This window comes from Bos indicus, chromosome 21 (assembly GCF_029378745.1).
Source record: "Bos indicus isolate NIAB-ARS_2022 breed Sahiwal x Tharparkar chromosome 21, NIAB-ARS_B.indTharparkar_mat_pri_1.0, whole genome shotgun sequence".
Taxonomy (NCBI): domain Eukaryota; kingdom Metazoa; phylum Chordata; class Mammalia; order Artiodactyla; family Bovidae; genus Bos; species Bos indicus.
The window spans coordinates 58,646,764-58,672,003 of NC_091780.1; the positions used below are offsets into that span (position 1 = coordinate 58,646,764).

A 25,240-nucleotide genomic window follows, 5' to 3' on the forward strand; every position below is an offset into this window, starting at 1 on the left:
AAGCCCCAGACAAACAAAAGCTGGCGTGACTGCTCTGGGCTCTGTTGTTGTCTAGTCACTAAGTCTTGTCTGAGTCCTGTGACCGCAAGGACGGTAGGTCGCCAGGCTCCTCTGTCCATGGGATCCTCCAGCAAGAATGCTGGAGTGAGTTGCCATTTCCTTCTCCAGGGGATCTTCCCGACGCAGGGATCGAACCTGGGTCTCCTGTGTCCCCTGCATTTGTAGGTGGATTATTTACCATTGAGCCACCAGGGAAGTCTGTCTCCCAAATGCTGGGGTCCTCTGGACCCTGAGCCCTAGGCCTCATTTTAATTTGGAAAAATTTAACAAACAGAGGAAAAATTCTCTTAGGAAAATGATGACATCACGTACCTGCATTACTCTGAATTAACCACTGTTAGTATGTAACACTGGGGAAGGAAATGGCAACCCACTCCAGTGTTCTTGCCTGGAGAATCCCAGGGACGGCGGAGCCTGGTGGGCTGCCGTCTATGGGGTTGCACAGAGTCGGACACGACTGAAGTGACTTAGTAGCAGCAGCAGCGGCAGTACGTAACACATCATTTTAGTTAGTATCGGACACAAATGTGGCTTCAGGGAGGGAAGACCAGGCTGGGGAGACCAGTTAAGCGCCTGTCTTTATGCAGGAGCTCATTTACATACTGCTGTGGACTGATCACTAAAGTCAAGTCAGTAGAAAACGTTAGCACAGACTCATGGTCAGAAGGAGTGTGCTGTCCTTTGTGGACAAGTGTACACAAACAGAAGGAGTTGGAAAATATTCTTGTCCACACAAGCAGCTGGAGCTGCCTAGACCACCTCTGGAAATATACACCAAGACTGGAAATGTAGCTACCTACAGAGAGGGGGATGATTGGATAGCATCACGGATTCAATGGACATGAACTTGGGCAAACTCCGGGAGGTAGTGAGAGACAGGGATGCCTGGCGTGCTGCAGTCCGTGGGGGTCTCAAAGAGTCGGACACGATTCAGTGACTGAACGACCACAATAACACAGAGAGGGGACCTCGGAGGCTGGGGCAGGGGAGGAGTGACAGTCACTTTTTACTCTCTATTCTAGATCTTTAGGGGACCAGGCAGGTGGGTAACATCGTGAGGGTGGGCTCAAGTCTGGAGTCTGAGGCTTATCCTTTGGACCATGCGTATCATGAATGATCCGTCCAGAAGCAGACCAGCACTGCCTTCCTTTCTCCTGCATCTTCACTCATGGTGACATCCTTCCCGCTACAGCCAGGGAGACCAGGCTTCTCACCAAATCGGAGACAATCCAAGGAGACCCAAGGTCCTTGATAAAGAAGTGGAAAATCACTGCTGTGTCTCCTCATGTGATGGATACGCCCCACTGGAGCATCTGTCATGTGTTGCCAGCTGACCAGGAACCCTGCCTGGGAGTCTGGGGAGAGTGAGGAGGTGGACAGACAGGGATGCCTTCTGCTTCTACCTCCAGCCCTGTCTCTGGGCAATACCCGCTCCTCTCTCTAAAGCTGTCATAGATCAGCTGTCTGCTCGTCTCTCTGAAGGAGGTGCAGGTTCCACAATGCCCCTCATCTTCCTGATCCTGGGTTGCCACGTGCTCCTTCCAGTCTGTGTCCAGGACAGGCTCCAGCCCCTGGATGGGAGCACCCCGAGGCCCAGACTGGCAGGTGAGGGCTGGGTTCCTGACCAATCAGAGAGGAGCCGGGGAGAGGCCACGTCTCCCAGTGGGACTCTGTACAGGATGCACAGTGTGCAGAGAAGGAGCAAGGACCTGGCCTTCCTGCCTGCCTTAGCCCCTTCTCTGGACTCTGGTCTCCGGCCCCTGTGTGCCAGCCCCCCGGGTGTTTCAGCCCCACTCACTGGCTGTCCTCTCCCGCCAGGACTGCTGCTGCTGCACCTTCCTCATGGTATAAGCTTTACTTCTCCCCACTTGGGTGCTGACACCCTCCTGGAGAGCCCTACTCTGTCGCGGAGACCAGTGAAGTCTCTTCCAGGATAATCTCTTACACCCACTCGCACACCTTGAACTTGGAATCCATGCAGGCGGGGCTGGAAGCCGATGAGAGTGGCAAGCCTGAGTCCTGCCAGCTCTGGGGGCCGAGTCCTTTAACTGCTCCTCCAGCAGGGGGCGCCTTGGGGCACCATCTCCCGCTGCCCAGGCCAACAAGGGGGTCATACGGTGTTGGACCTGTCTGGACCGCAAGGTGACCAGCTGACACTCAAAGCTGCCCACCTCCACCCCCAGTGTTAAGTGCCAAGGTTCCCTCTAGCTGCTCTGTAGTTTGAGCTGCTGTCAGTAAGCCACTGTGGGCCACGACGTGCCAGTTCCAAGCTCTGAGCCAAGCCCATCCCCAGCACCGGGAGGAAGGGCACTGCCCATTGACCTGGTCAGGCCCCTCCCACCTCTGAGCCTCCCCATCTGTAAAACGAAAGATCAGGAAGCATCTTCTCCTAAGACTTGTGCAGTCATGAAAAGGCCTTCTTGTTGCTATTTTGCCTGACGCTGCAGACATGAGATTTTACTAAAAAAATACACCCCTGCCTGTCCATGGGCATCTGGGCGTTGGCTGTGTTTCTAATTGTCAAGTTCTCTTCCTGTAGTGACAGCCTCCTCCTTCTACCTAAAATGCTTAGAAACACGTTGCAGTCCGGGAGGGGTTGGGACAGCTTAACTTGCTCTTTGTTTACCCTGCTTCTCAAGGGGGCCTGAGGCCCCTGGATGGACTAAGGGCACAAGATCTCCTTTGGGCCACCTAGGAAGCAATTAGGGAAGTCCCAGGGGGCGCTAGTGGGTAAGAACCCACCTGCCAATGCAGGAGATGTAAGAGACACGGGTTCGATCCCTCGGTCAGGAAGATCCCCTGAAGCAGGGCATGACAACCCACTCCAGTATTTTTGCCCAGAGAATCTCATGCACAAAGGAGCCTGGCAGGCTATAGTCCATAGGGTCGCAAAGAGTCAGACACTACTGAAGCAACTTAGCATGCAGGAAGTAATTTCCCCAGCCTGAGGGGAAGAGAAGGGGAGGCAAGTATAGAGTAATAGAAACCCAGAGAAAAGCCCAAGTGGGTGCTGTGGGAGCTCCAAGGAGTTAATCAACTGCGAATTGCAAGTACTGGGAGACTTCCTGGAGGGGGTGATACTTGGGCTGTGTCTTGATGGATGAGTAGGTGTTTTCCAGAAAGAAGTCGGGGTGTAACAGGTGGAGGGCATGATACCTGCAAAGGAGAAAAAGGGCAGCATGAAGACTCCAAAGTCCTGGAGTGCAGACTTTGGCTCTACTGCCCCACATGACTTCAGAGAACTAGCCCTTGGACACTGGGTGGGGGGTGGCAGAGGGAAATGAGCCCAGAAGGGACAAGAGTGCCCCCTTTTTTCTCCCCGCTCCCACCAGCCTTCAGGCTGCAGTCTAGCTCCCTCCAAGACTCCGTGTCCAAGCCTCAATTTGCTAAAGAATCTGTCAACTCAAATCCCCAAAGGAGGCGCCCTTGACTCCCTCACCTCTGATGACCCTGCTCGGTACTCTGCAAATCTCGTCTAATTGCTGGCCTGGCTTCAGTGGGATCCCCTTTAAAAACCCACCCTCTACGTGGCCCCAGTTGACTTTCCTGGTGTAGTCACTTGTTTGTGGCATCCATAAAACCAAGCGCCAAACTCAGCTCCAAAGTTGTTCACATCTGCCCTGCAATCCAGCTCTCCAAGGTGTGTGGAAATCATATTACAAACCCTCCAGCCGAGCCTGCATCCACATCCCCAACCGCCCTCTTGGTCTCCCCTCCCCCACCACTTCAGCACCTAGGCCCAGTGCCTACAGCTAGAGATCTCCCGGATTATTCAAGCTCTCCAGGCCCCAGCTGTTCTCAGTGCCTGGCCCTGCCTTGTCTGCAGAAACACCAATGAAGGCTGCGGCCTAGGCCCTCCCCTTGCTTTTTTCTGCCTCTGACCACCAGTCCTGGTGCTCCCCTGTGACTGTGCCTGGCATGCTATCCTCCTGTTTCTAGGGGAGCTGTGAGTACATTAAAGTTTCTTTCAATGGGATCGGCCTCTGTGTGGTGACTCAGTCACCTTTATGATAAATTCTAAGACCTGGGCACAACTCAGCAATCTCCTCTAACTCCCAGGCCTTAGACACTGGTCCATCGTGGTCTCCCACACTCGCGCTTCCCCTAAGAATCCGAGCTCACGTTTCTACCTGCCCTCATGACACTCCAGATCCATGTCTAAGTGACATATCAGGTTTACGGTGGCCAGACCTGAACTCTGGATTTCCTCCCACAAACTCACTCCTGCCTCTGCTTTTCTTTTCCCAGAAAATATCCTTTCTGTTCATCTGCTTGCTCGGGTCAAAGATCTAAGGGTTACCTTTGATTGCTCCCCTTTTCTTGAAAGCTCATGCATGTCTCTCTCTGGGAAATACCTACTGTCACCTTGACATTCAGGTCCCAGCTTAAATGTCTCCTCCCCAGAAAGGCCCTCCCTGACCTGTCTCATGGCCCCTGTTAATCCCCTGCTTGGGAATCAAGGCCAGAAGCTTGGGTGTGTTCAGGGTCTGTCTTTTGCACATGATGGAGCGGGCTGGGCTCTCCGAGGTGTCTGTTGTGTCCCAGCATCCCGGGGAAGCCCGGGCACAGAGCAAGTGCCTGGGAATGCCTCTGCTGGGTGTCAGGCGGAATGACCCGAGTCCTCAGGGCTGGGGACTCAGGCACCTGGAGTGTGTTCTTGGGAGGGAGGAGCAGAGAAGAAGCTTAGAGAGGATGGGGAGGAGGTCGTGGCCAAGCCAGAGAGAGAGGCAGCTGACACTCGGGCTGACCCTGGCCCAGGACCTGGAACACTGTCGACTCCAGCCATCCACTTACTGATTCACACGTGTCCAAGTCCACTCTCTTTTTTTAAAGAAAACTATTTTTGTTTTTTTTGGCTGTGCCAGTTCTTAGTTGCAGCAACTGGGATGGACTCTTAGCCACTGAGCCACCAGGGAAGTCCCCAAGTCCACGCCCCTTTACAGTCACATACATCCAAACGAGATGCGGTCATCTCAGCCTTCAAAGCCATTTGAAATCTGGTTAAAATGGGCATTTAAGGTGGCTTCCCTAGGAAGAGGTTTGGGAAGGCTGCCTGATAGGTATATGAGCCTCCAGTTTCTCATAGTAGTGGGTGATGATCCCACTCCTCCTTGATCAGGGAGAGAAAGGCCCTCCCCAAACCCTGCTGAGCCTTTGATCCTGGGCCCAGAGCCCAGGACCCTCAGCAAGCCTCCCATCCCGGGGCAGAGGAGGGGGCTCCTGGGTCAATCAGAGCCCCCCGAGAGGCCGCTTGGTCTCTGATAATGCTTCCCCAACTCATCTGAGTGAGATCTCATATGGTTCCACTCTGCCCTCCAGGAGAATGCCTTTGGGAGAAGTGGAGAAGTGCATACTTGGTGATGCATGGCCAGGCGAGGAGAGAAAGCAAAGCCAAGTGAACCACAGGCTTTGGAATGTAAGCGTGCTTTTTGGGTCCTTGAAAGTGGTCCACTGAACCCAAGGAGGGTGTGGTTACGGTATGGAGGGGCTCCGTTCTCACTTCACCCCTGCCCCAGACCAGAAGGACTCTTTGGAAAAATGAAATTTGAAGCTAGCTTGTCATCTGTGAGTCTAAAATGATGGAAAAGGGGTGATGGGGCAATGCCAACATTCAAACAGTACTCTTCAGCCCAGAGTCAGGTCCTCCTGGCCGGCAGCCTCAGGGTGCAGGGGGCATGGTGCCCATAGCCACCTGGGATCCTTTCCATAGACTTTAATCTTCTAAGAGCTGTAGGATGGTCTCCTGGCTTGTCTTTCTTCCTGCTTTTATTCTAATAGGCCTTATACGAGAAACTTAAAATGACTCAGGGGAAGCTGAGGAAGGAAAAGGGAAGGGTGGGGTCAGCAGCAGGAGCCCCGCAGGGACTGTCATTAGGGACCCAGGAAATGCATCTGCAAGCAGGTCAAGGAAGGGAGGGCGCATGCTGGAGACCGTGAACTGGAGGCTCACTGGGTAGAGCCTCGTGAAAGAAGAAAACACCGGTGCTGCATTATATTGTTTAACACCAGTGTTGGTGTGGGTTTTTTTAGCATTTCCAGCCTGCTTCCATTGTTAGTCGTTGTATCCTCTTTCATTCTAAGAGGAGGCAGAGTAGGCATGAGTTGTTATTCCCATTTACAGATGGGGAGAAGTGTCCAGAATGGGGATCCTCACCCAAAGGCATGGATCTCCCCCTGTGACTTCTCTGAACCAGGGGCTCTCTTTACTTGGACAACTCCTCTGCTTCTTGGAGAACGCAAATCAGGAGAATCAGCCTCCAGAAACTGCCCTGGGGTCCCACCCTCACCCCCAGTAACGCACTGAAGTACATCCTGTCATCAGTGTTGTAACTAAGCCCCCCTCCCCTCCTGGAACGTTCCCTCCGAGAGGCAAGCGACTCCCTTGGGCCCTGCTCCACCTCCCAGGCCTGGCCTCGCCCTCCTACCAGCAAGTGCTGAGCACATGTCAGTGGGTAGAGGTTTGGGGGTGTGGGTGGAAGCAATGAACAAACATCAATGTGATCCCGAACCCCCTGCTCAGCGAAAACAAGGAGGGGCTTCCAAGTATCCCAGATCTATTCAGAAATGGAGACTAGATCTTCCTGGGGTTGGAGGTAGGAGGTGGGGGCAGGAAGGAGGTGGGCAGGGGCTCTGGAAGGTGCTGGATGGGGTGGGACGTGGAGGGCTCCCTTCAGAAGCCTGATGGCGTGGGAGCTTGGGCTGCAGGCCTGGGAGACCATGAACTTGGGAGCAGAAGGACCTAAAGTCTCCCTCACCTGCAACGCAGGAGACTCTGAACAATTCAGAGGGCGCCCACTTGTGGTCACTTGAGGCCAAAGGCAAGCACCCACAGAAGAATCCTGCATTTTCCTCTCGTAGCCAAACAACAGCGCAGAAAAAAAAAGGCTCAAAAGAGAGGGTGGGAGCACTGCTTTCGGAGTCAGGAAGCTTGACCTCGCCATGCCACGAGCTCACCTGGGTCTTTGGACGAGCCATTTCAGCTCTCAGCTTTAGTTCCCTCACCTGATTAACAAGGAGGTCAGATGAAATGAAATGATACGGGATGGATGACAGAGGATGAGATGCTTGGATGGCATCACCGACTCGATGGACATGAGTTTGAGCAAGCTGCAGGAGTTGGTGATGGACAGGCGTTCTGAACGTCCATGGGGTCACAAAGAGTCAGACACAACTGTGCAACTGAACTGAACTGGACTGATGAAATGAATGGGAAATGCTGACCACCGGCCAGCTGTGGGCTAAGCACGGGCCTGTGTTATTTGGGCTCCTCCAAGGGCGTGGCTGGTAGGCGACAGAGGAAAAACTGAGGCTCGATTGGTTGAGTGGCTTGTCTTCAGTCACCCAGCTGGAAAGTGGCAGAATTGGGCACGCCCCCCTCCCCCAACTCCCATGGGTTTCTCATGGCCTCCACGGTCCCTGCTATTTCTGTCCTATGGTTCAAGGTGTCTGCTGGAGAGAGAGAGATTCGCAGGAGCCCTTAGGGCCGTGGCAGGCAGCTAAGACGGGAAGTGAAGAGCCAGTTGGCCAGGCTTCCGGCCACAGTGCTAGCGCTAAGTTGCTTCAGTCGCGTCTGACTCTGTGCGACCCTGTGGACCATAGCCTGCTCCTCCGTCCAAGGGATTCTCCAGGCAAGAATACTGGGGTGGGTTGCCATTACCTCCTCCAGCGGATCTTCCCAACCCAGGGATCGAACCCACGTCTCTTACGCCTCCTGCATCAGCAGGCGGCTCTTTAGCACTAGCGCCGCTGGGGAAGCCCTGCTGCGGCTGCTGCGGCTGCCGCTAAGTCGCTTCCGTCGTGTCCGACTCTGCGCGACCCCAGAGACGGCAGCCCACCAGGCTCCCCCGTCCCTGGATTCTCCAGGCAAGAACACTGGAGTGGGTTGCCATTTCCTTCTCCAATGCATGAAAGTGAAAAGTGAAAGTGAAGTCGCTCAGTCGTGTCTGACTCTTAGCGACCCCATGGACTGCAGCCCGCCAGGCTCCTCCATCCATGGGATTTTCCAGGCAAGAGTACTGGAGTGGGGTGCCATTGCCTTCTCCGTGGGAAGCCCTAAGTAAGCTCATATACAAAATGCACCGTCAGGACTTCCCTGGTGGCACAGCGGCTAAGACTCAACCATCCCTGTGCAGAGGGCTCAGGTTCAATCTCTGTTCAGGGAACTAAGATCCCACATGCCATATGGTGTGGCCAAAAATTTAAAGCACTATCTGTGGGAGTTCCCTGGTTGTCTAATGGTTAGGATTCCAGGCTTTCACTGTCATGGCTCAAGTTCAGTCTCTGGGCAGGGAACTGAAATCCCACAAGCTGCATGGCATGACCAAAAAAAAAAACCCAAACAAAACAAAACCCAAAATGTACTGCCTTTGCGGAAGAAATTATGACCACCACTCAACTAGCCATCACGAAACTATGTTCTCTGGGCCGAGCGCTTACCCAGGAGAAGATCCAGCTGCCCCAGGGCTCCGCTCTTATCCTCTGCCCCGCGGTGGTGGAGGATTTGGGGAGTGAACCTGCGCCCCTATCTGTCTCCTTATAGATGGATGTAGCGCTCTGACCAGGGCTTACTGGTCTCAACGGAAGCTCCTGACATGGGGCGTCTCAGAGGGACTCATAGGGACCCCAGGGGAAAGGTTGAGTGGAAGTGGAGGGGGAGCTGATGGCAGGGCAGAGACCCTCCTACACTGTGCCAGGTGTCTCAGGGGGAGTTAGAAGTGCTCCAGCAGTGAGGTTTTGGATTTTTTTTTTTTCTGGTCCAGACTTTGGACATTCCCTCCAATGAGATGACCATTTCATAGGATCGAGGAAAGAAGAAAAGAAAGAGCGACTCTCTAACATCATCACCTGTGTCCTCCCGGGCACTGCTCATTAATATCTAAGTTAACCTCAACTTTAACTATTTCAAAATTAATTATTTATCTTATTGTAATAGATTTCAATTAATATTTTAACTGAATTGAATTAAAAGCAAAAATAAACTGTAACTATCTTGTAAGTTTCACCATTATATTGCAAAGCTTTTCTGTGTTAGGGGAGTATTATTCTGTCACATGTAAACACTTAAAGCATCAGCATTTCTGCACCTCCCTCCAAGTTAGAATGTGTTAAAATTTTTTTAATATGATGAGAACTTCATGACATGGAAGTGGTACAGGGCTTGCCTGAACCCAGGCTGAGTGTCCCTGGGGCCTGCATCCATTCATAACGGGACTCAGCCTCCCTGGGGAGAGACCTGGCAGAGGAAACTGAGTCAGAAGCCCAGAGGTATGGGCCAGACCAGTGTCCCGGAGTGTGGGAAACATTAATTCGCTGAGAATTTACTTCTCCAGCACCATGTGTGAAGTACAGTTCTAGGCACTGGGACAATCGAGTTAGCAGGAGTCCAAGTTCCTGCCTTCTGTGTGACTGACCTCTAGTGGCATCAGGCAGTAAAGCAGGTGCATAAATATCCACAGGGCTTCGTGGAGGTGAGTGTGATGGGGAAGAATAAAGCAGAGAATGCAGCAGGAGGATAGGGGGGATAAAGACATAAATGAGGTGAAAGGGTGGACCCTGCAAAGATCCAGGGCAGGGGTTGGCAGTTTTCTATAGAGGACCAGATGGTAAATATTTCTGGTTTTGTACGCCCTCTGGTGTCTGTCGCAGCCACTCTTGCCCCAGAGCAGCATAGATGGATCAGGGCCTGGCTGTGTCCCAGTAAAACTTTATTTATAGAACTAGGTGGCGGGAAGGGAGTTCCTGAAAGCGGGAACAGCAAATGCAAAGATGGAGTGCCTGGTGATTGAGGAAAAGCAAGGAGAACTGTGGTTCCCTGAAACAAACACAGGAACACCGTACAAGGGGGTGATGTTGGCCAGAAGAGCTCGGGTCTGGCATGGGGGCGGAGGTGAGCGGGCACTGCGTTCACCATGGTAACTCTTCTTATTTATTTATCTGTTCATTTATTTGGCTGTTTGGGGTCTTAGCTGTGGCATGTGGGAACTTTCACTGCAGTGTATGGATCCTCCAGTTGTGGTGTGTGGGCTCCATGTGGGAATCTTAGTTCCCTGACCAGGGATCGAACCTCTGTCCCTTGCATTGCAAGGAGGATTCTTAACCTCTGGATCACCAAGGAAGTCCCGTGGTAACTCTTCTTACTCCCCTCCTACCTAGTCAGGACCTGTGAAGGACCCTGGGAAGGGAATGCACAAAGCAGGCTTGAAGAGCCCATTTGCTCGTTACGTAATTGTTCCTCTCCTGTAGCAAGACTTTGTTCAGAGAATCCTTTAAAGATATATTTTGGGTTGGATTTGGGTGACATACAGAACTGCAATCAGAGGTCAGGAAGCAAAAGTTAGGTGATGAAAAGGAGCCCACTGTGTAGGACCAAAGAGGAGCAGACGCTCCAGGTGGGAAGCACAGGGCTGGAGATCCAAGAGGCCAGACCAGACAAGAGGGGACAATGCCCTCCATTTCTCTGAGGGGTGCAGTGGTGTAGACACAGACCGAGGTCAGACCCAGCTCTTCTGCTGCTCAGTACAGTGACAGTAAAGAATTCTAACTCCCCAAACCTCAGTTTCTTAACCTGTCAAATGGGAAGGATAACTCCTGTCTTAGAAAGTTTCATTTATTCATTGGTTCATTGAGGATTAAATGAGACGGCAGGTATAAAACTCTCAGCACGTTGTGGTGTTCAAGGGGCGTCAGGCCCCTGCCCCACCACCTTTCTCTGGGGAAATCCCACTCCCAGGGGGCAAAGGCTCCTCTTTGATGATGAGAGTCTGTTGTTTGTGCAAAGCAGCCAAGAGGGAGAGCTGTGGCCAGGAGGGCCAAGCATTGCGGAGGCAGCTGCTATTTACACTTTGGGAGATGACTGTTGAGTTTCCAAGATGGCTCGGAAGCCAACCAATCATTTTGCTCCATATTCTAGTTTGTTCACTGAACCACATTCAACAGGCTTTATTATGCGCCTACTGCATGCAAATATGGCCTCCCAGGTGGTGCTAGTGGTAAAGAACCCACCTGCATGTGCAGGAGATGTAAGAGAACCGGGTTCAATCCCTGGGTCAGGAAGATCCTCTAGAGGAGAGTATGGCAACCTACTCCAGTATTCTTGCCTGAAGAATCCCATGGACAGAGGAGCCTGGTGGGCTACAGTCCACTGGGTCTCAAAGAATCGGACATGACCGAAGCGACTTAGCACACATGCATGCAAATATACATGGAAGACAACTTACTTTCTCACCTTATCCTGCCCTACTTCCTGGGGCGACCTCCCCCCTCCACTGCACTAAAGTTCTCACTGGCTCCATTCTCCAACATTCCTAACACCCCAGTCTCAGTTTGTTGACTGAATCAGTGAACTCTGGCCTGGAGAGTGGGAGCACTTGAGTCCTTGGGGAGTCACTTCCCTTCTCTTTGTCCTGTTCCCTTAATGAAAACCCCAGAGACTCGGTTACCAGAATGTCAACCTTAGCATCCTGTGATGGGTTACCAGAATGCCAAGCTTTGCATCCTGTGATCTCAAACTGGATCCAGGGACACCTAGCTAATCCAGGCCCATGGAAGACATCACTAGCTGATTGGGGCATTCTAACTGCTAAGCCCTGAGGGGCCCTCGGAATCTTTCCAGGGGCACCCGCCAGCCATCACCAATCAAATCCGAGTTGGCAGTTGAGATTAAACGGACTTTTCATCCCGGGCTGGTGTCCTGGGTGAGGTGAAGAGACACATCAGAAAGGCGCCAGAAGGTACAATCCAAGTGATGGGGCATGCGGAGGGCGGCAGGGGCCAGAATGGGATCTCTCACGGTGAGAAGTGAAGCCCTGGTCCACTGGGGCGTCCACAGGGGCACTGAGATACTACTTCCATGTCACTCCTGTCACATCAGCCCCTCTACGGGTGAGACATGCCCAACGTGGACATCACCTGGGCAGTTTTGGACCCAGCACAGAGGGGAAGCAAAGGAGAGGGAAGGGCATTGGCTATGAGCCAGGCACCTCGTTAGTCTTTTTCAAAGATGATGTTTCTTACTTCCCATTATCTGCCTTGCTGGGGAACTTCATTTTAAAGATGAAGAACCTGAGGCTCAGAGCTTATTATCATAAAACTATGATAATCTGCTGGGGTTGAACTCCAGCTTCACCTCTTCTAGCTGTGATGTCTTGGGCAAGTCCCCTAGTCAGCCTGTGGCTCAGTCTTCTCATCTGTAGAGTGGGGAGGATAGCAACAGCCAGCTTGTTATGAAGGAGTTGATACAGATGACATTTTTGGAACATTCTCTACAGCATAGAGTAAGAGGTCTATTTGCTAGGCTGTTAGCGTGGATGTCTTATTCTTTTTGACATCTCTGGTGCCTCATAGAATGCCTTGCACATAGTAGGTGCTCATTAAATACTTTGGAACTAAACCACTGGGCTCTGACTATCCTTAGAAGAGTCTTGCATAACTCTCCATGTCCCCATTTCACAGAGAGAAAAACTGAAGCTCTGTGTGATTAGCTGACCTGCCCAAAGTGCCAGAGCTAAGAAATGGTGGAGCCAGCCTCCACTCCAGGTGTATCCCCCAGAGTGCTTCCCTAAGGGGCTTTACCCTTCACTTTTTCCTTAAAATGTCTCCAAGTCTCACCTGCTGCTCAGCCCCTGAATAGAGGATACATAACCATGTGACAGGAGAATGCACGAGTGGACAGTGATTCTGACCAGAAGGAATTCATTAGCCAATGAAGTCTGAAAGCTAGATCTATAAAGAAAATGAGGTGTTTGATAAGTGTGTCCCAAGCTGACTTTGATTGCAGGCAGTGGGAGGTGAAAAAATGAACATGATATAAAGCAGATTAAGAGAGTTCAAGGTGCCCGTAAGCTGGGTAGGGATTGAACACAGGTTTTACCTTATTTGTTTAGTGGAGGCTGCTGAAAGGTGCAGAGCCGCTGCACGGGTCAGCAGGAGAGGGTGTTGTGATCTGTTAGTGATGTCTGCATGGGGACGGAAGTGACCAACGGGGATGGAAGTGAACAACGGGCATCCAACGACCATCTGTAAAGGAAATGATAAAAGGCTGGTTCTTTGGCTGGGATCTGGCCCCAAGCCTCGTGGCAAAGGGTCCTGAGCCTTTCCTCTATCTCCTGATGCTCACTCGGTGACCGAGGTGTTTTGTAAATGGCCAGCCTCCAGAACAGCCAGGGGCACTGACTCTAGAGAAACTGAGCACGGGCAAAGGGCAGAGCCCTCCTTGGTGAGACGAACACTGTCTGTCTTCTTCCTAACCTCATCTGCAAGTTTGCTTTAGTGTCCAGTCACTCAGTCGTGTCCGACTCTGCACCCCCATGGACTGCAGCACGTCAGGCTTCCCTGTCTATTACCAACTCCCAGAGCTGGCTCAAACTCATGTCCATTGATTGAGTCGGTGATGCCATCCAACCAGCTCATCCTCTGTCATCCCCTTCTTCTCCTGCCTTCAATCTTTCCCAGCATCAGGGTCTTTTCCAATGAGTTAGTTCTCATCAGGTGGCCAAGATACTGGAGTTTCAGCTTCCGCATCAATCCTTCCAATGAATATTCAGGACTGATTTCCTTTAGGATGGACTGGTTGGATCTCCTTGCAGTTCAAGGGACTCTCAGGAGTCTTCTCCAACACCACAGTTCAAAAGCATCAGTTCTTTGGCACTCAGCTTTCTTTATGGTCCAACTCTCACATCCATATATGACTACCGGAAAAACCATAGTTTTGACTAGATTGACCTTTGTTGGCTGAGCAATGTCTCTGCTTTTTAATAAGCTGTCTAGGTTGGTCATAGCTTTTCTTCTAAGGAGCAAGCGTCTTTTAATTTCATGGCTACAGTCACCATCTGCAGTGATTCTGGAGCCCCCAAAATTAAAGTCCCTCGTTGTTTCCATTGTTTCTCCGTCTATTTGCCATGAAGTGATGGGACCGGATGCCATGATCTTAGTTTTCTGAATGTTGAGTTTTAGGCCTGCTTATTCACTCTCACTTTCCTCAAGAGGCTCTTCAGTTCTTTGCTTTCTGCCATAAGGGTGGTGCCTTAGTGTACTAAGTGACTTCTAGTGTTGGAACTATAATGAGGCTTTGGACCTGGACATGTTTCCAGGCTCTCTGAGAATCTTCACCTGCCTAATTTATCTGTCCTGGAAGGAGTCTCAGAGAGCACCCAGGCACTGAATTTCCAGCCTGGCTGCACATTAGAATCACCTGGTTCAAAAAAAGAAAACAGGGTCTGACTCACCTCCCTCATCCCACCCAATAAAAGATTCTGAATTTGTTGGTCTGGGGAAGGGCCTGGCATCAGATAGAGAAGCACTGATCTGAGACAACCGTAAAATGATGGTAACGTGTTGAAAATAACAAGTTATGTGTGTACACTGAAATATGTAGGGCAACCACTAAAAAAGAAAAAAACTATATAAAGAGATATATTTTAAAAAAAACAGAAAACAAATGACCAAATGTCAGATTTAATCCCTAACATTTCATCAGTTAATGTAACTTAAATGACATAAAAATTGGAAGAGATTGGCAGAGTTGATTAATAAAATTATCCAATCACATATTGTCCCACAAGAGACTCACTTCAAATATAACTGTAATAGGCAGGTTGAAGGTAGAAAGATGAATAAAGATATATTATGTAAGCATTAATTTACAAAAAATCAGGAGTGGCTATATTAATACCAGGTAAAGGCGATGGCACCCCACTCCAGTACTCTTGCCTGGAGAATCCCATGGACGGCGGAGCCTGGTGGGCTGCAGTCCATGGGGTCGCTAAGAGTCACATGTGACTGAGCGACTTCATTTTCACTTTTCACTTTCACGCATTGGAGAAGGAAATGGCAACCCACTCCGGTGTTCTTGCCTAGAGAATCCCAAGGACGGGGGAGCCTGGTGGGCTGCCGTCTATGGGGTCTCACAGAGTCGGACACAACTGAAGCGACTTAGCAGCTTAGCCGCAAAGTAGATGTTAGAGCAAAGAGAACTACCAGGGATAAAGAGAAGCATTATGTAATACTTAAAGTGTCAATCAACCAAGAAACAAAACATAGCCATCCTAAATGTTTGTGCATCAAAAAACAGAGCTGCAAAGTACATGAAGTAAAACCCATAAGGCTGAAAGGAAAAGAAGACAAGTCCACAATTACAGTTGAACACTTAGACAACCCTCTTTCAGCAACTGATAGAACTACTAAACAGAAAACCAACAAAGATATAAAAGAACTGAACGGCATCATCAGCCAGCAAGTTCTCATTGACATATAACACTCCAGCCAGCAGGAACAGAATATACATTCTTTTCAGGTGTTTGTGGAATATTTGCTAGGATAGACCATATCCTGGCTCATTAAATAAACTTCAACAAATTTAAAAGAATTTACATTACACTGTGTATGTTCTCTGACCCTAATGAAATCGAATTAGAATCAATAGCAGAAAGATCTCCTCAAATCTCTAGGTGCTAGAAATTAAAACAACATACTTCACGAATATATGGGCGAGAGAGACAGATTTATTATGAGGCACTGACTCATGCAATTATAGAGGCTAAGAAATCCTATGATCTCTTAGTTTGCCAAATGCAAGCTAGAGACCCAGCAAAGCTGGTAGTGTACTTCTAGTCTGAGTACAAAGGTCTGAGAACCAGGCGAGCTGAATATGTAAGTCCTGGTTCAGTTCAATGGCAGGGGAAGACTAATGTCCCTGCTCAAGCAGGGAACCGGGAAAGAAATAAATCCTCCCTCCTTTGCTTTTTGTTTTATTCAGGTCCTCAACAGATTGGGTGGTGCCACCCACACTGGGAAGGGCAATGCCTTCTTCTCAGTCCAGTATTTCAAATTCTCATCTCTTCCAGAAACACCCTGACAGTCACACCCTGAACTCATGACTAACCAGACATCTGGGCACCTTGTAATCGAGTCAAGCTGACACATAAAATTAACCATCCCAGGGTCAAAGAGATTGTATCAAGGGAAATACAAAAATGCACTGAACTGATTGAAAATGAAAATAAAACATGTCAAAATATGTGAGACGCAGCTAAAGCAGCACTGAGAGGAAATTTTATAGTGCTAACTTTTTACATTAGAAAAGCAAATCTCTATAATCTAAGTTTAGGAAACTAGAAAAAGAGAAACAAAACAAATCCAAAGAAGAAGGAAAAAAGTTAAAAAAGAATAGAAATCAATGAAACTGAAAACAGAAAACAATAGAGGAAATCAATAAAATGCTTGTTCTTTGAAAGATCAATAAGATTGTTTAGCAAGGCTGACAAAACAGACACAAATGACTAGCATCAAGGATGAAATGGGATTGTACTGCAGATCCAGCAGATATCAAAAGGATAATAAGAGAATAACATGAACTGCGCACATAAATTCAATAACCTAGAGGAGATGGATCCATTCTTGAAAGACTACAACCTACCAAAGCTCATCCAACAGGAAGGAGATAATCTGAGTAACTCTATAAATATTAAAGAAATTGAATCCATAGTTAAAAATCTCCCTCAAAATAAATCCCCAGGCCCGGATATTCTCATGGGAGAATCTTACCAAACATTTAATGAGTTAGCATCAATTTTACACCCTTCTAGGGGAAAAAAATGCAAAGGAAACACTTCCCAATTCATTTTATGAGGCCAGTGTTATCATGAAGCCAAAACTAGGAAAAACAATTACAAAAAAACAAGCCTATAGACTAATACATTCCATAAACATAGAGAAGAGCAAAGAAAAAAAATCTGCAACAAAATATTAGCATATTATATTCAGCTTATATGAAAAGAATTATACACCCTAAGTGAATAGGATATTTTCCCCAGGAATGCAAGGCTGGTTCAGTATTTAAATATCAATCAGTATGATCCACCATATCAATAGGCTAAACAAGAAAAACAACATGATCATATAAACTGATGGAAAAAAATCACTTGACAATATTCAACACACATTTGTGATTTATTAAAAAAACACACACAAATGTCTGTATATTAGGAATAAAAGAAAACTTTCTCAATTAGATGAAGAGCATCTACAAAAATCCTATAGCTAACATCAGACTGAATGCATTCCCCCTGACACTTAGGACAAGGCACACATGTCTGTGCTCACCTCATCCAGCATAAAATTCTTTCCTGAACCCTGATCTTTCTGAGACCCCACATGAATGAAAATTCAATGCCCTATCCTCTCTTCCTTGAAAGTTGTGTTATCAGACTTACCAGCTCATTCATATCACCTTCAAGAAAACACTGGGGAATGCAAGGGAGTACATCTAACTTTATTATGCTAACTCTGTTCTAATTTATGTTAAGAAAAAGCACATTTGCTAAGTTTGGAACCTTTGAAAATAACACTGACTTGTGACACACCAGCCCCTCACCAATGTCTGTGTGTGCAAAAATGGAGGCTGAGAACTACTTATATAATCCAGCCATGAAACTGAGGCCCAGAGAAGGTGAGTGGCTGGTCCAAGATCACACAGCCAGCTATAGGCAGAGTTCAGAGATCTTGTCTCCAAAGCCAGTGGTGAAATTGCTTCCAATATGGGACTTAATCACACTGACATTTGTCCCTGTCACTGCAGCCAGGGACACAGGGACTGTCTGAGCTGGGCTGTGGCTTCTCCTGGGTCGTCATGAGGTCTCCAATCGCTCTGAGGGCCCAGCCATGCCGATGAACAGCCTCAGTTGTGAGGCAAGTTTCGCCAAGACGGGAAGCCCGCGGCTCAGCAGCCCAATTTCAACCCCACACCTCCCATTCCAAAGAAGCCAGGAAGCCTGTCTGCTCTGATTACAGTTGACAGCAAGCCTCAGGCTGGTCTTTGATAGAAACACTCCCATTATATAAAGAGGTTACATAAATCATCTTGTGATGTCTGCGTCACACCACCACAGAGGTGCTGGTTGCACCACTGTGCCCTCGCCCTCCATGTGGCCTTTGTATGTTTCCTGAGCTGGGGTGATTGGCAGTACAGCTGATGTCAGATTGTAATCTATAGACCCTTGTTTCAACATTCCCTGTCATCAAAACAACTTCCTTGTTCTGACCTACTGTTTGCAATATAAATAGGAAGCATGCATTTGTTTTTTTTTTTTTTTTGGAAGCATGCATTTGTGTGTGCAAAAATCGATCTGTGTTCACTGCACACCACTGCCACTATTTTACATAATGGGCTCCCACACAATACTTTTTAACGGGCTTCTCTGCATAAAAGCAGTTTGAAAGCCCACTGCCCCCAGATCACCTCCCTAGGTTCCCTCTGGCTTGGCTGGCACAAGACATGGCCAAATGCCTCCTTTAGTTTTCAGTTTCGGGTTGCACCTGGGTCAGCTAACTCCAGAAGAGGGCCATGTCAGATGACATCTAGAGATTCTGTAAGGGTGGCCCCTAGTAGTTTAAGAAACAGAGGAAAGTTAGGGAGTTGTTCATTTCACTGGCGGATGGGCAGAAAATGGGTGCTTAATCATCAAGACAAAGTTGACCTGTTCTGTAGTAAGTTGCCTCGGGAACAAAGGAGCAAGCCAAGCGAGCCCACTCTGGCCTCTCTGGTCCCTGGCACATGGTGGGTGCTGAATGGAGTCGCTCGTGATGAACAGTGTGGATAAATTTGAGGCGGGGTTAACACAACTGGAATGTTGGAGATCCATGGCACTGACAGCAGATGGTTGGGACGGGACCCTCAAGTCCAAGTCAGCACCGTTGGCTTGCCTTCAACAGAGCTTTCTAGAGCCCCTGCTGTGGTGTAGGGGGTCGCAATTGTGAAACAGTGCCTCCCGTTTGAAGACACATGGAGCACACAATGGGTCATCAAGTGCATGCATGGCAGACACAAGGGTCCGTCATGAAGGCCTGCTCTTTGCCAAGGCCATTCTAGGCACTGGAGATACAGAAATGAGCCAGTGGACAAGCTCCCTGCTTTCATGGAGCTCACACAGGTGGCGCTGGATGGGTGGGGTGTATAAACAATAATACTAGACAGGAAGCAGTTGCTTCTAGTCCACAAGGTAAATTCTATGTAATGGGATGTCCAAAGTACTTAATTCATGAAACATTTAGTGAGAAGCTACTTTCTTGGGCTCCAAAATCACTGTGGACAGTGACTGCAGCCACAAAATTAAGACGCTTGCTCCTTGGAAGAAAAGCTATGACCAACCTAGACAGCATATTAAAAAACAGAGACATCACTTTGCCGACAGAGGTCCATATAGTCAAAGCTATGGTTTTTCCAGTAGTCATGTACAGATGTGAGAGTTGAACCATGAAGAAGGCTGAGTGCCAAAGAATTGATGTTTTTGAATTGTGCTGGAGAAGACTCTTGAGAGTCCCTTGGACTGCAAGGATGTCAAAATAGTCAACTCTAAAGGAAATCAACCCTCTATATTCATTGGAAGAACTGATGCTGAAGCTGAAGCTCCAGTACTTTGGCCACTTGATGTGGAGAGCTGACTCACTGGAAAAGATCCTAATGCTGGGAATGATTGAGGGCAAGAAGAGAAGGGGCTGACAGAGGATAAGATGGTTGGATGGTATCACTGACTTAATGCACATGAGTTTGAGCAAGCAAGGAGGCAGTGAAGGTCAGGGAAGCCTGGCGTGCTCCAGTCCATGGGGTCTCAAACAGTCAGACATGACTTAGCGACTGAACAGCAACAACCCTCTGTGCCAGCCTTCGGTGTTAAACCAAGGAGGTTAGACTTCATCTTCGAATCTGTAAATGGAGGATGAGAGCATGTATAATGCTGGCATGTTGGTGAAAGATTTCCTGGATGTTTGAGCTGGGCCCGGAAGAGTGCTGAGGGGACAGGGTTGCCTGAATTGGGCCCAAGAAGCAGAAGTCCGAAGCTTGTCTTTGCGTCACCCACTGTAAACGGGAAAACAACTGCTTCCCTGCACAGACCCAGGACCACACTGAGAGAATGACTGTGGGAATTCTCTCCAGAGCGAGGCATGATTATTTTCAGTGATGTCTTTCCACCTGTGTATACAGGCCATCAGAAAATCATGGAGAAGGCTTCCTCAGCAGTCCCAGAGGTGTGGCCTGAGGCCTGGGGTGGGGCTGGGTCTGTGCAGGGTGGTGGTTCAGGGTCTCAGGCCACAGTTCAAGCCACAGTTGCCACCCCTCCCCTCGCCTGATCGCCCATCGCTGTAGCTCCCATGTTCCTGAGTCAGAAGTTGAGAGTCACGTCCTGACGAAGGACAGAAGAGCTGAAGCTAGAACTTGACACAGAAAACCCGGTCTGAGAGGCTGTCCAACCCAACAGCTCAGGGGAGCGTCATGGCCTGGCGGGACTGACATGGGCTTTGTATACAGACAGTCCCGGCTTCAGGTTCAAGTTCTACCAGTTAGTAGCTCTGGGCACTTGGGAACCTAGCTGCCTCTTGTGCTACCCTTCTGGGCTGGCCACACCCACACCTCGGAGCGGTCCCAGGGCCGCGTGAGCTGGTCCAAGTGCGTGCGTCTCAGTGGGGACCAGGTGCTCTGCAAGTCTCCATAAATCACCCTGTTTTTCTCTCCCTCCCTTCCTTGCTCGCCTCTCTCCTTTATTTGGTGGAAGGACAGCCCCTATTAAGAGCTCTGGAGATTTTTAAAGACGCAGACTGGAGTCCCACGAAGCTCAGGGACCTGTTGGGGATGGGAGTCCATCATTGGTGGATGGGGATGACGTCACGGGCAGGCGGCGTCAGGTGGGCTGAAGGGACTGCAGGCGCGCTGGCCTCTCGGAGGAAGCTGAGATCTGAGCGGAGTGTGCAGAGAGCATCCCCACGCTCTTAGAGGAGGGAAGGCCTTCCAGACAGAGAGGCTGGCAGGAGCAGACACAGAGGGTCTGGAGGCCAGGCGGGTCTGGGGCTGGGGTAATTTGAGGTCAATCTCCCAGCAGAGAATGATGGAGAAGGTGGCTCCTGGGCCGGCTATGGGTTGTGGAAGGGCTGGAATTCATACGAGCCTGGGTGCCCCCAGCAGCAGGCAGTGTGGAGCCATGGTGAGAGCTGCTCCAGAGCCTAACCGGGTGACCTCGGGCAGCAGAGTGCTTTCTCCAGCCGTGTGGGCAGGGCACGTTGGAGCAGAAAGGATGTCTCCTGCTTCTACCAGTCAGGGTGGGCTGGACGGAGCTGCAGAAGTGAAAAACCCCTACATCTCAGGGGGTGAAATGACAGTGGTTTAGCCCTCAGGCAGGCAGAGGCTGCTGCAGATAGGGGCCCACAGTCGGGGTGCTGCAGCCCAGGGTCAAGCCTTCATCTCAGCAGCAGGGGAAGAGGGCCTAAACCATCTCCTCCAAACCCCTCATTCAGCCTGTGGGGACCCTCAGGCCAGAGCGGGGTTGACTTGGAGCCCCCGTGCTGCCTGCAGGCACCTGGCACTGGCAGTGGCTGCCCACTGGCCAGAAGGAAGGGGTGGGAGCGTCACTGGTGGGTGAGTCCTGCCCTGCCGGGGCTCCCAGGCTGGGGGTGGGGAGGGGGCTTTGGAGAGTACCCCTGGTACTTTAGTTCGTGATGTCAAGGTGTGGGCTGGTGTCGGCTGGCTAGGGGGCAGGATGAGAAGGTGGCAGAGGAGAGGGGGAAGGAGACGGAGAGGAGGAGAGGAAAGAAGAGGCAGAGGGTGGCGTGCCGGGGGCCCACCCAGCTGGCTGGCACGGAGGCCTCGCCCATCCGGATTTCCCAGGCAGTCTCCCTCAGCCTGCAGCCTCACCTTCCCTCGGGCCAGTCAGTGGGCAGGGCCAGCGGCCGGCCCCGGGTTCCCTTGCTTGCTCGGAGCGGCCCTGCTTGCGGCCCCGCCGGCGTTGGCACGGTGACAGTAGCCAAGTGTGCAAACTTGTGCCATTGTCCCCAGGCCAAGGGGAGCCATGGAGACTGGCTAATATGACACAGGAAAATGTTTGCTGATGGCAATTCTATGGGCTTTGTCCACCTCTTTCTCCATCATGACGACTCGATTTAAGTCCCTAACTGTTTGACTACAAATGCTAGGGGACCGTGCAACGCCAACCTTTTGTCCGGCCTCACTGAATGGGCAATTCAGGCTTTGTGCAGCTCAATTGAGGAAGCAAACATAAAGACAAGATTCCTGAGAGCTCCGGCCCCCTTCCCATGGATATCCCAGCACCTCGTTAGAGGGCCCTTCCCTGGCCACCTTTCCAACATCAGCGTGCTGCCCGCCCTCGCAGGCCCGCCAGTGCCCATGCCTTGGGAAGGGGGTGGGGAGGGAGAGAAAGAGAGAGAGAGAGAGACAGTGCGAGTGAGCCACTCAACACTCAAGGACAGCGGGGAAAGCAGCCCGCCCTGGCTTACCCCGTCCGATTGTCTGTCTGCACTGGAGCATGGCCGCTGCGGGCCCGGAGTCTTGGGGGGAGGTTTGCAAGCCCATCTCTTCTGGGTCCAGCCCCTCCTCAATCTTGGACTTTTTAAATACACACACACACACACACACATACGCGCACGCACACAACACACCCCGCCCCCTCGAGAAACCAGGGAACTGAGGTCAAGGGGAGGAGGGGCGTGGAGGCCGAGAAGGGAGAGTGGGCTGAAGGGTAGAAATTTACCGGGAAATGATTGCATTTGGGAGCTGTCTTTTTTGTGATGGTCCCCATGGTGACAATTTGTGACGGCAAAGAATGTGGGAACGGGGCCGCCGCCTGCTTGGGATGCTTTGTATCTGGAGAGGCGCTCCTGATTGGCCTGAGGGCCCCCCAGCTCCGGGGACCCGTCGTCCTCCATTCAGCCCACTCGAGGGCGGCACAACTGCCTCCAGCCGGACCACGGAGCTCGCCGGCCGCGCCAAGCCTGGCCCAGGTCTGCAGCACGGGGGAAACCTCTGCCGGGCCACCTTGGCGGGGGCCCGGGCCCCCGCACTTTCGGTCAGTGTGGAGGCCCTGGCGGCTCAGGCCCCACTAGGTGGGGGGCGTGGGGCTGGCCGGGGCCTGGGGGAGGGGCAGGGGGCTGCGGGGTGGTGGCCGAGGAGGCATGAAATTGCTGCAGATGCTTCTACGGGGGAGCCCCTGCTGCCCACAGCCTGCGATCAGCCCGCCAGGCAGGCCTCGGCTTGAGTGCCAGACAGGGGTCCTGCCTGTCCTGCGTGAGACCTGTGGGTGGAGCGTGGGGACCAAAGGGGGGGGGGGCGGCTGCTAGCAGGACTTGGGGGCGGGGGTGGGAGGAGGAGGGCACCGCCAGGCAACCAAGGGGCTTGGCCTTGCCTTAAAGTAGAGTGGCTGCCTAGGCTCAGAAAATGAAAACCTTGCTGGCAAGTCGTGCCCTGCGGGCAGCGTGGTGTGTGGGGAGACACACACGTTGCTGGTGGGCTCCCACCCCAGCAGTGCCATTTGGTAGGGCCAAGTGGCCTTGGGCAAGTTGCCTGACCTGTCTCAGCCTCACCTGCATGTGCGGAGCCTGTTGAAGATGAAATGGGTTTCTTCCCGTTGCATCCCAGAGGCTCTGGGAGATGCTTAGCAGCCTGAATGGGTATCCCATGACCCAGGGATTCTGTCTAGGCCTGAGGGGGGCTGAGGTGGGGACCACTGCTGTCTGCAGCCATGTAGCCTTTGGGGAGGGTGGACTGTGGATGCTCGGAGAGACACCAACGGCTGTTGTGTCCCTCGCCAGGTTGGCTCTGTGCTCTTCCCTGGAGCTGCCAGCTGCCTGGAGAACCCAGCCTCTTCATGGAAAGCCCGGTGCAGCGGCGCTCTGGTGATGGCATCCGACAGTGACGTGAAGATGCTGCTAAACTTCGTGAACCTGGCGTCCAGCGACATCAAGGCGGCCCTGGACAAGTCCGCGCCCTGCCGCCGCTCGGTGGACCACCGCAAGTACCTGCAGAAGCAGCTCAAACGCTTCTCCCAGAAGTATTCCCGGCTCCCGCGGGGCCTCCCCGGCAGAGGGGCTGAGCCTCACCTGAAAAGGGGGCCCGAGGACCGGCCCGGGAGGCCGCTGCCCCTCGAATCTGGCCACGGTTCCAGCCCTGGCGGGGGTGGGGGCTGCAAGGAGAAGGCATTGGGGAACCTGGACCGGGAGGAAAGCCTCTCTAAGGAGCGGACCCTCCATGGGCCAGATCCAGGAGCTGCCAGGCCTGGCCAGGTGCCCATGAGGAAAAGACAGCTGCCTGCTTCCTTCTGGGAAGAGCCACGGCCCACCCACAGCTACCCCGTGGGGCTGGAGGGGGGACTGGGACCCCGGGAGGGACCTCCCTACGAGGGTAAGAAACACTGTAAAGGCTTGGAGCCCCTGGGGCCCGAGACCACCCCAGTGCCCACCTCCCCCAGGGCACCAGCTGAAAAGGAGCCACTCAAGATGCCTGGGGTCTCTCTGGTGGGCCGCGTCAGTGCCTGGAGCTGCTGCCCCTTCCAGTACCATGGACAGCCCGTCTACCCAAGCCCTCCAGGTGCCCTGCCCCAGAGCCCGATGCCTAGCCTGGGCCTCTGGCGGAAAAGCGCAGCTTCCCCCGGCGAGCTGGCCCACTTCTGCAAGGATGCGGAGGGCCCGGGGCAGAAAGTGTACAGACCTGTGGTTCTGAAACCCATCCCCACCAAGCCGGCTGTGCCCCCACCCATCTTCAATGTCTTCGGCTACCTCTAGCCAGGTGGGGAGGGCCTTGGCTCCCTCTTCTGGCCTGCAGGGTATCGGGGACCCCCAGGAGCGAGCTCTTCTGGTGAGGAGTGGGCTGGGAGAGAACCATCCCTTTGCATTGGGGGGAGGAGGGCAGGGCAGGATGGGGCAGGGGCTTCTTCTCGGGCAGCAGTCCAGCCAGTCCGCACAGCCTCCGGAGGCCAGCCCCTCCGCAAGCAGGCCAGAGCCCTACAGATCACCTGTGTGCCCGTGCAGACCTCAGGTGGCCGGGGCCTTTGCCCTGGCCCTCCGGCCACCCCAGAAGCCAGCGTTACACCACCTGTTCACCTGCCACCCACTGTGTAAGCCAGTCTCAGTCTTGTTCTTCTTGTTCTTTGTAAATACTAAGAAGGTTAAGAGAATAAAGGCATTTCTTTTGCAGTTTTCACATTCTCGGGTTCATGAAGTTGATTAGTCCCCCGGCCTAGGAAATGCTGGCTATGCCCAGGTGGAGGGCTGCTTACAGAGGCTGGCAGGGGCGGGGGGTGGTGCCCAGAGTGGCCCAGAGGCCTCCGTGATGCCTGAAATGGGCCTGGGAGCCTGATAGCTCAACCTGAAGGAGGGTGGAGAGGATTCCTGGGAAAGGAATGCTCTG

At 51.7% G+C, this 25,240-nt stretch overlaps 1 protein-coding gene and 1 long non-coding RNA gene across 4 annotated transcripts; one reads left to right on the forward strand and one right to left on the reverse strand.

Annotated features, from left to right (window-relative positions):
- Positions 1-548: 548 nt before the first annotated feature.
- Positions 549-22,429, reverse strand: LOC109575709 (uncharacterized). Its single transcript, XR_002183275.2, has 3 exons — positions 22,336-22,429; positions 12,929-13,074; positions 549-3,216 (listed from the first exon to the last, which is right to left on the reverse strand). It is a non-coding gene; the product is annotated as an uncharacterized lncRNA (long non-coding RNA).
- Positions 11,680-25,035, forward strand: FAM181A (family with sequence similarity 181 member A). Of its 3 annotated transcripts, none has more exons than XM_070775600.1 (2): positions 11,680-11,789; positions 23,647-25,035. In XM_070775600.1, the coding sequence occupies exon 2, from the start codon at positions 23,734-23,736 to the stop codon at positions 24,613-24,615; it is 882 nt and encodes a 293-aa protein (XP_070631701.1). In that variant the 5' UTR covers positions 11,680-11,789; positions 23,647-23,733; the 3' UTR covers positions 24,616-25,035. The 3 variants fall into 3 exon arrangements, with proteins under 3 accessions (XP_070631701.1, XP_019839554.2, XP_019839553.2); XM_019983995.2 differs by lacking the exon at positions 11,680-11,789 and adding an exon at positions 22,627-22,839; XM_019983994.2 differs by lacking the exon at positions 11,680-11,789 and adding an exon at positions 22,662-22,904.
- Positions 25,036-25,240: the final 205 nt, after the last annotated feature.

Coding starts and splice junctions, on each gene's coding strand:
- FAM181A (XM_019983994.2), top strand. CDS start 22,662: ATGTGGGAACGGGGCCGCCGCCTGCTTGGGATGCTTTGTATCTGGAGA. Junction 22,905..23,646: donor CCCGGGCCCCCGCACTTTCG/GTCAGTGTGGAG, acceptor GTCCCTCGCCAG/GTTGGCTCTGTGCTCTTCCC.